The following is a 9,873-nucleotide window of genomic DNA, read 5'->3' on the forward strand; positions in this document are numbered from 1 at the left end:
CTGCCCCAGCACATTCTAGGACTTGAGTTCAGTGTCCCCATTCACCAGATGTTCGAAGATGGAGGCCTATTCACAAGACGGCGTTGGTTCTGCTCCTTCAGCACCACGTCAATTTCTTTTTTTTTAAGATTTATTTATTTATTTATTATGTATTCACTGTTCTGCCTGCATGTATGCCTGAGGGCCAGAAGAGGGCGCCAGATCTCATTACAGATGGTTGTGAGCACATGTGGTTGCTGGGAATTGAACTCAGGACCTTTGGAGTAACAGGCAGCCATCTCTCCAGCCCAACAATTTCTTTTAATTTCCTGTGACTTTTTCTTCCTCTCTCTCTCTCTCTCTCTCTCTCTCTCTCTCTCTCTCTCTCTCTCTCTCTCTCTTATTTGTGTTTTGTTGTTTTTGTTTGTTTGTTTGTTTTTCAAGACAGGGTTTTTTCATAGCTTTGGTGCCTGTCCTGGAACCAGCTCTTGTAGACCAGGCTGGCCTCGAACCCACAAGAGATAGGCCTGCCTCTGCCTCCCGAGTGCTGGGATTAAAGGCATCCTGTGAATTTTTCTCACTATGATTTTTGTGAATGTGTGAAAGACCCAGACCCCAGCAGATCTGTAGCGATTGACAATCCCTCAGCACCCTGACTCTTGAACCCAGAGCCAAGAAACACACCATGGATTTGAGAACTCGAGCCAGCAAAAGAAACACTTTATCCCTGAACCTATTGTGACTGCATTGGACACCCCCCAGTCAAGAACACCACAGAGCCGGTTTCCAAAAGAAACACTCAGACTGTGATCCGCACTCCTACCCAGCAGGTGGTGAAGTGCTCCAGCCTCTGGGGTTGGAGATTTTTAAAGGGAAAACCCGCAAGCCCGGTGTGACAAGCCTTGGCATTTGAGGATTGGGTAAGGGGATGCAATCTTTGAATTCATTGGCTGGAGTCTAGGGGAATTTCCAAACAACAGTTATCAAAATCCACAAGACTTCTAGAGCAAGCAGATGTGTTGTGCCCGTGTAGTGAGACACCCCTCCCCTTTCCCCGGCCACCAGGAGCCAGAATCTGCTGCAAATACAACGTGGTCTTTGTTGAAGCAGGTTAGAGTTTCTAAAGGCAAAATCCACAAGTGAGGGTCACAGCCTTAGCAGTACTCAGAAGGCCTTGTGGCAGTGACATTGAACCTGATTGGTCGTGACGAACAGGGAAGTACAGAATTGAGGGGTAGGGTTGACGACCTGCATCGGGTGTGGTTGAGGTCAGAGGTTAGTAGCAGTCACTCAGTCGTGCCCAGGGTATAGCTCAATCCATTCTGGGGACTAGGGATCGTGGAGAGGCTGTAAAATGGGTGGTCTTAATTTAGTTTAATTTTAATCCTCACATTTAGAACATCTTACTTGATAGACCCCCGGTGTGGGGACGCTCACACTCAAGTCTCAGGATAACACCACCCCCCCAAGAACTCACGGGAGACTGTCCTTGCTGCAATCACACACGGTTTATTGACAGGAACCAGTGCACTGGCCGAGACTCCTATCCCATGCAGGGGAGGAGTTTGACCCCGAGAAGCCGAGAGAAGGGGTATTTAAGGGAAGAAAATACAACCCAACAACCCAAAGGGTGTAGGGAGGGCATCACTGAAAAATTCCGAAAATAATACCAGTGATAATCACAAGGGGGGAACTCCCTGTTTCTTAAGATTATAATCTAACTTTATCTTCAGCTAGTTCCTGAAACAGAGTTACTGAAGTGACTAATCTAGATTTTTGATTCTTCTCTCCCTGCTTAAATTTTTGACTCTATTTTTTCTGCTAGAGGGGTCTAGATTTATCCGGGTCTTTCAACTCACCAAATTGACAGACGTAGTGTTCACTTGTAGGACCCAGCCAGACAAGCTCAATAGAGGTCTGAGTCTCAGTAGTTTACCCAAGCGCAATACCTGGTTCCCAGAAGGATCACAAACTGAGACCACCCAGGCACCAGGCAATGGGTGTGTGCTTGCAGGTGATCCTATCTATGAAGGTTAGACGTTAGGAATCTCCTTTGGATGGTCTGTTCCTGGGTGGTGCCTGCTTCTTCTCTCTTTTTTAGATCTTCATTTCTTCTGAAGAAGAGACAGAAGAGAAGAGAGAGAGAGAAGGGAGAGACAAAAGCAGGGGAGGGGAGAAGTGGGGAGAGGCATCTGAGAGGGAGATGGGAAAGAGAGAGAACTTGGACTGGAAGCTGAAGATGAGCCTGTCTCAGCAGAGGGAGGGGGGAGTGGGCATGGCTTTTCTCTTAAAGAGACAGAACATTCTTAACAATAACAACGGCAGTTGTAAAATAACAACGGGAAAAATTTTGTAATAGGGGGCCCACAATATTGGAAACTATATTAAATGCTCAAAGCATCAAAAAATTGAGAATCAGTGGCTTTAAAAATGTCTCTTGTTACTTGAGGTCTATTCAACATAAGGATATATGTCTAGCGTAAGCTATTTGGATAAACTGAGTCATATAAATTTTTTTGAATTGATACTAAGAAAATTTCAGTTGAAAACTTGTTTCCTAAGGCTCGTACTTAACAGAAATAGAACTGCAAAGTCCTTTTCCCAAGGTCAGGCATTTGGATAAAGCTCCCATTCCCTCAGGTGGCTTCAAGAAAGTTCTTACTTGTTGTAGTAGGAGCGGAGGGGCTGCGTCCCCAGCACCCCGGCCGCCTGCTCACCTGGCTAGCTTATGCCCTGAAATAACACACAAACTGTATTCATATAAATACTGCTTGGCCCATTTCTATCTAGCCTCTTCTGGCTAACTCTCATATCTTGCTTTAACCCATATCTAATAATCTAAGTAGCACCAGCCTTACCAGGAAAGATTCAGCATGTCTGACCTGGCGGCTTGCTCTATCACGTCTGGCTCTGGAGAGAGCTGCATGGCATCTGCCCGGGAGAGGGGAGCATGGCCTCTGAGCTCACTTCCTCTTCCTCCCAGCATTCTGTTCAGTTTACTCCTCCCACCTCTATTTTAACCTATGAGGCCAAGCAGTTTCTTTATTACTTAACCAATGACCTTCCTCCATCACTTACTCCCTAAAAAGGACATCACCCTCCTTATCTCTGGCAAAAGGAACACGTGGACCTTCCCTAATATCTGGCTGTAGTGCCTTAGAACTTGACAAGGGCAATGCTAGGCCCTAGGCTCCCTCCCAGTCCCAATGGTCTTTGAATATCCTGACCATTGGTTAGGGTGGAGTGGACCTGTATGGGTCATCTTAATGTCAAAAAGACCAAGTAACCACACCCTAGGTCAGGATGTATAGCCATAATTGTCAACAACTCAAAACAAGCTAAAACTCTCCGACCTTCAGACAAGGTGGAAATAGGCTCACATTTTTTTGGGCCTCCACAGACTGCAAAACAAAACTATATTATAAATCTCCATTCCATATGAAAGGATGGCATGGGGTGATAAGTCATGAGGACTCTGTCTCCAACAAGATTCATCATGTCTCATACAGTTGCAAAGTTGTTCCCATGTAGATAGATCCACATGCACATCACCTGTTTTTCTTGGTTTGTTCCTTCATGACTGCAGCCAACATTTTCAGGAGGTCTCCTCCAGTCAAGTCTTATCTTTATTAATTTTGAAGAATCTATAGGTTTTTGTTTCCTGTGAATACAAAGGCATAACCTCTTTCCCTAATATAACACATTTCCTGACTTCCATTCTGAAGTTAAGACATCCTTAAAAATATTTAGGCTGGTTTAATTCAGAAGTTTTTTCCAACACCCAGTGTCTCAGCAGCTGTTGTTGTTGTTATTTTTCTCATTGGCATTTAAAAATTTAAACTTAATAAAGCACTATGTAATCTATCTCTGGAGGTCTTTGTTACCCCTTTCTGTTTATTAAGCATCACTTTTAAAGTATGATTGAATCTTTCTACAGATTTCTACTGTTTATCCTTGTGAATTGTGGGTATACCTCTTAAAATATGCTTTATGCTGTAATATTCAAAAAGGCTTCATTTTACTAGAGACATATGCTGGAGCACCGTCATTCTTAATTTGTAAAGGTATTCCTAATAAAGACATAACTTCTAATAAATGTGTAGTTACAGATGCTGACCTGAACTGACCAACTTCAGTTTGATATTCTGGCCTGCAAGAGACCCCCTCCAGTGTTTCCCAACAAGGGATGCCTTGTTTGTCCCTTGTTGATCTGCATTCATTAGTCCAATGTAAACCCCAGAAGGCTGGGGTCTTCTTTTTTGATTATCTCTAGAAAATACATAGTTTCTAGGAATGCCTTGCCTACAACCCCTTTTGAAATGACCTTGTTTGCCACAGCCAAGACATTTGACAACTTGGCTTTCCTTAAAACATTTAGAGATTACTTCTCCTATTAAAGTTGCATCATGAGATCCAGTATCAGCTATATTTCTAATCCATTCATCTATTGGTGCTGATCTTGTCTTTAGAGGCCTGATCACATTTTTGCATTCAGAATTAGCATTTTCAAAAGCCAAAGATTCAATTAATGTCTGAATCTGATACTCTTCTTTTTACAGCTGAAGCCAATCTTTGTATAATTTGGACCTTGTATAATTTTAGTAAATGGTTCAAACATCTTTTCTTGCTTCTTCAATCTTGTCCCAAGCACTTAAAGCTGCTGTGTGACATAGTGCCAAGGTGGCATTGTCATATTCAGCCTGCATGTATCTCAGCATGTTGACCTTCACCTAGAGTGCCCTTGGGAAATATGGATACCTCTAGCCCTATTTCTTTGTTCTATCTCCTTATCTTCTTCCACCATGATCACCATTGTGACTGGAGACCAGCTTCTAGTACTGCTTTTGTCAAATCTTCTCAGTCTTGGGAATCACTCTATTGAATTGCCCAGGAATTTAATACCTGCTTCACAAAGGGTGAATGCATACTATATGAAATTACAGCTTCTTTTGATTTTTTTAAATCTAGCATTGCTATGAGATGCCATTCAAATTCTTCATAATCTTCAGAGTATCTATCATCTGCTGGTATTTCTTGTATAGTAACCGGGTAAGCAAAAATTGGCTTTCTAGAAACTTTTGACTGGCCTTCATTTTATTATACAGTGGCTCAGTAGGCTCTTGTCTTAATCCCTGTCTTTGTCTTAGTATCGTTCTAATTTTTATTTATGTCTAATTATTTTTCTAAGGCTTGTCTTTTATGAATCCACCTTTTATATTTTTCATTCCCTTGTAGTCTAAAGCTTTTTTTCTTTGAGAGGGCATAGAGGGCCACTATGGGTATTAAGAATAAAATATGAAGCCAGGTAGTAGTGGTACATGCTTTTAATTCCAGCACTTGGGAGGCAGAGGCAAGGGGATCTCTGTAAGTTCAAGGCCAGCCTGGTTTACACAGTGAGTTCCAGGACAGTCAGGACTAGGTGTACACAGAGAAATCCTGTCTCAAAAAAAAGAATAAAATATGAAATACCAGAATGATAGTAATCATAATCAATATTAAGCAAATCTCAGTTGTCATTATCTTTTCATTTTCTGCTTTCTTAGCTACCTTCCATTTACAGTGATAAAGCACCATGAACAAGGCAACTCATAAAAGAAAAGCATTTAATTTGGGGCTTACCGTTTCAGAAGGCAATGAATCCATGATGGCGGAACAAAAGCATAATGGCAGGTCCATCTGAGAGCTTATATCTTGACTTGGAAGTTGGAAGCAGAAAGGCTCAGAATAGCTTAAGTCTTTTGACTCAAAGTCCATCCCTGGTGACACACTCTCTCCAACAAGGGCACACCTACTAATCCTTCCCAAACAGTTCCATCAATTGGGGAACAAGTATTCAAATATATGAGCCTATGGGCCATTCTCATTCAAACACCACAGAAGTAATTTAATTGCCAGGCTTCTACAGCAAGATGGGAATATGGGAATATAGATCAGAATTCCCAGAAGCTCCTGGGCCAACTAGCATAGTATATGCAAACAATAGATCCCGATGCAAACAATTTGGGAAAGGCCAACACCTGGAGGTTGTTCTTTGTCCTCCACACTTGCACAAACTCACACTACAAAAACATTAAACACAACCGCTTAGGGCTACAAGATGGCTCAGCAGGTAAAGGCACTTGATGGGCAAGTGTGGTAACCTGAGTTTGATCCCCAAAACCCATGTAATTGAAGGAAAGAATAGACTCCATAAAGTTGATCTCTGACCTGCACAAGGACAGGATCACACACACACACACACACACACACACACACATACACAGTAATAAATGAAAAATGTTTTTCAAATATTGCTGCTGAAGCACTTCAGAGACTGAGGCAGAGGATTGTTGAGTTCCAGGATATTCTAATAGCAAGAGTAATCACAAAAGAAGATACATCTGGGCTGATAAGACGGCTCAGCAGGTGAAGGCTCTCACTGCTAACCTTGATACCCCGAGTTCCACCCCTGGAGCTTGTATAAAGATGGGAGGGGAGACCCAAAGCCAGAGTTGTCCTCGACCTCCACACATGCCCACCGCACACTGCAACTTTAAAAACGGTTCATTCCCACAGCCTTGCACTCAATAGAACGGTGCCCTCTCACATTTACGCATGCCACCCCAAAGCCTTCTTCACAGCAACCTCTGTAACCTGGTCCCTGGGTGCTAACTTGGGAAATCATCCATCTTTTACAAGCTACGTGTATGTATATTGAGTGCAGAGCCTGCAGCGGTCAGAGGAGAGCTTCAAATCCCCTGTGGCTAAATACAGTCCGCTGTAAGAGGTCCGACAGGGCTGCTGACAACAGAACGCAGTTCTCTAGGACAGCAAGCACTCTTAACTACTGAGCATGCCCAAACCACTCTGAGACAGGGTTTCACTATGTAGATCTGGCTGGCCTGCAACTCACTATGTAAGCCTTGAACTCACATCATTCACCTGCCTCTGGCTCTCAAGTACTGGGATTGATGGCTTGTGGCACCCCTTTGAAGCAGTGTCATGTAACCCAAGCTGAGGATGACCATGAGCTCCTGATCCTCCTGCCTCCACCTCCCAGTACTGGGACTAAAGGCCTGTGCCACCATGCCTAATTTAAGAACCCGTCTTCTATGTATGTTCTGGGCCACCTCAACAAAATAAGCTGTTACAGTTACACACACACATACACATACACACACATACAGACACACACGCACATACACACATACACACACATATAGACACAGGTTTTATTTTTTTATTTATAAGCTTTTTCTTCAGCTTCTTCACACATCACACATCCTAGATAAAATCTGACAGTTAACAGTTTTCCCATATCACTCCAGTAATTCTTTTCTGTACCTGAACTAGGATAGTAAAAGATTTTCTCAGATACCTTATGTGTCCTCAAGTGACCCAAAGTGAAGGCTTCCCAAACGCTAGTCACAAGAATCCTATACAACGTGAGCACTTTCATGCCTTAGCACCGCACTGGGCTAGCCAAAGGCTTTCCCGCAGAACTTACATTTATAAGGTCTAACGCCAGTGTGCCTGATCATATGTTCTTGGAGGCCTGAATTAGAAATGAAGGCCTTCCCACAGCGCTCACATTCATAGGGTTTTTCCCCAGTGTGCGTTCTTTCATGTTTGCAAACTGAAGTTGAACAAATGAAGGCTTTCCCACAGTATTTACACAAAAAAGGTCTCTCTCCCGTGTGAGTTTTTTCATGCTTACTAAGTGCACTGGGTGAATTAAAGACTTTCCCACACTCCTTATGCGTGTAAGGCCCACCTCCAGTGTGCCTCATCATGTGGCCTTTAAGGCCTGAAAGAGAGCTGAAGGCTTTCCCACACTCGCGATGCGTGTAGGGTTTCTCGCCAGTATGAGTCCTTTGATGGCGTCGAACTGAGCCCCAACAACTGAAGGCTTTTCCACACTGTTCACACTGATAAGGCTTCTCTCCGGTGTGGATTCTTTCATGGATTCTCAGTGAGCTGGGATAGTGCAAATCTTTTCCACACACATTACACTTATGCGCTCCACCTTCAGTACGAGTTACAATGAATTCCCCAAGGCTGGTAAGAGAAAGGAAGGCTTCCTCATGTTCCTGACACTCATACGGCTTGTCTTCAGTGTGAGACCTGGCACTGATGTGGGAAGAGTAACTGCTGAAGGCTGGCTCACACTGTTGACATTTGGAATCACGTGCTTCCTGCCTAGGGTGAGCTCTGCTGGGCTTCCTGGACAAGTGAGGCGTGAAGACTGTCCCACACACACTACACTCACGGAGTTTTACTTCAGTAGAACTTTTCTTCTTCAGATCATGGTTAAGAATTTGACTGAAGGTTTCTCCATAGTGGCTACTTGGTCTGCTGTCACCAAGTCTCTCTCTAATATGGCTGCTGTTAAGACAAAAAAAAATCAGAACAATTAAAAATGCTTTACTCACAATTTCAAACCACTGATAGGCTTCAAATTCATATATTTACTAGAAGGCTGAAGAGATGCCTCAGCAGTTAAGAGTGTACACTGGTCATTTTTTAATGCTTTTGTTTTTATTTTCTGTCTCTTTGTGTTTTACCTATTTGCATATATGTCTGTACACTACAGCGTGCCAGAAGACAACATTGAACCCTGGAATTTAACTCTAGCTCCAAAGGAATCTGACGCCTCTGGCCTTTGTAAGCCCATACAAACACGTGCACACAAATAAAATGTAAAAATAAATAAATAAACAAACATGCAGATGGGTGGGTTTTAAAAAACTTAATGACAAACTAAAATTCTGTCTTTATGTGTACGTGTACACACGTGTACATGTGGAGGCCAGAGGTCAATCTTAGGTGTCTTCTTTGCTACCTTATTTTCTGAGATAGGGTCTTCTACTTTTACAAAGAACTAGCCAGTGTGATTAGGCTGACTGGCCAGTAAGCCCCAGAGACCTATCTATCTCTACCCCCCTCAAGCTGTCCCCACACCCACCTGGCTTTTTACACAGATTCTAGGATCAATCGCTGGCATAGTAGGCACTACACCACCTGAGCTGCCGGCCCAGCTCCTGAACATCTCTCAGGGGACATTCCTTTCTGTTTTCAGTGAGAGTTACCTTAAGAGTCTCCCCTGATTTCTGTACCAGTCTTCAATATTCTGGTTCCATCTTTCTCCTACAACACAGAAGGGAGAACACTGAGTTCTGAGAGAGAATGGACTAGACTCTGGGCCCATGAATGCTACAATGATGCTCTGGTTATGCATCAGAGTATTCCTTTCCACACTGCCAGTCAGAAGCCAGCACGGATGGGCAGAGCAGGCTGTCTAGCAGGAAAGTAAGAAGCTGACATCCTTACCCACAGAAGCCAAGGTCACGAAGATTTCCCCTACAACCTCTCTGTAAAGGTTCTTCTGGGAAGTATCCAGCAGAGCCCACTTATCCGGGGTGAAGTTCACAGTCAAATCCTCAAAGGTGACCAAGTCCTGAAACATTGCAAACATGTTTACAAGAGGAAGAGAGACACATGGCACAGAGAAGCTGTATTCAATCCATAAGTCACTCACATAAGAGGCTACAGGGACGGCTCAGCAGTTAAGAGCACTTGCTGCTCTCCAGAGGACCCCAATTCCGTTCCCAGCAACCACAGTAGGCTGCTTATAATCACCAGCTCCAGGAGACTTCACACCCTCTTCTGGCTTCCTTGCCAAGGGTAGAGTCAGCACACATAGCATATTCTAACACAGACATATACACATAAATAAAAATAAACCTTCCTTTTAAAAGACATTCACATACAATCCTATGGTCTCTACACCTTTTAGTTTGTGGTAAATGAATACAGTTACCAGAATTCTGACCTTTGTCCACATTCACTTTCTCATAAAGTACTAACACCAAAATACATGGAACTGGTCTGTACATTCTGACTGTTGCCTTGCTT

The 9,873-nt window shown here is 43.3% G+C and overlaps 1 protein-coding gene across 1 annotated transcript; it reads right to left on the reverse strand.

Moving 5' to 3' along the window:
* Window positions 1-7,184: 7,184 nt before the first annotated feature.
* Znf627 (zinc finger protein 627) lies at window positions 7,185-9,664 on the reverse strand. Its single transcript, XM_075967612.1, has 5 exons — window positions 9,598-9,664; window positions 9,497-9,504; window positions 9,289-9,415; window positions 9,048-9,105; window positions 7,185-8,343 (listed from the first exon to the last, which is right to left on the reverse strand). Exons 1-5 carry the CDS (start codon window positions 9,662-9,664, stop codon window positions 7,437-7,439), a joined length of 1,167 nt encoding a protein of 388 aa, XP_075823727.1. The 3' UTR covers window positions 7,185-7,436.
* Between the last annotated feature and the right edge of the window lie 209 nt (window positions 9,665-9,873).

The sequence above is a fragment of the Microtus pennsylvanicus genome, chromosome 3, assembly GCF_037038515.1.
Source record: "Microtus pennsylvanicus isolate mMicPen1 chromosome 3, mMicPen1.hap1, whole genome shotgun sequence".
In the NCBI taxonomy this organism is placed as follows: domain Eukaryota; kingdom Metazoa; phylum Chordata; class Mammalia; order Rodentia; family Cricetidae; genus Microtus; species Microtus pennsylvanicus.

What these genes read in the sequence shown, in the direction of transcription:
- Znf627 (XM_075967612.1), bottom strand. Translation starts at nt 9,664, where the DNA reads ATGCTATGTGTGCTGACTCTACCCTTGGCAAGGAAGCCAGAAGAGGGT. An exon ending in CGTGACCTTGGCTTCTGTGG is followed by an intron (nt 9,106 to 9,288) that starts GTAAGGATGTCA and finishes TCTGTGTTGTAG; the next exon opens with GAGAAAGATGGAACCAGAAT. An exon ending in AATCAGGGGAGACTCTTAAG is followed by an intron (nt 8,344 to 9,047) that starts GTAACTCTCACT and finishes TTGTCTTAACAG; the next exon opens with CAGCCATATTAGAGAGAGAC.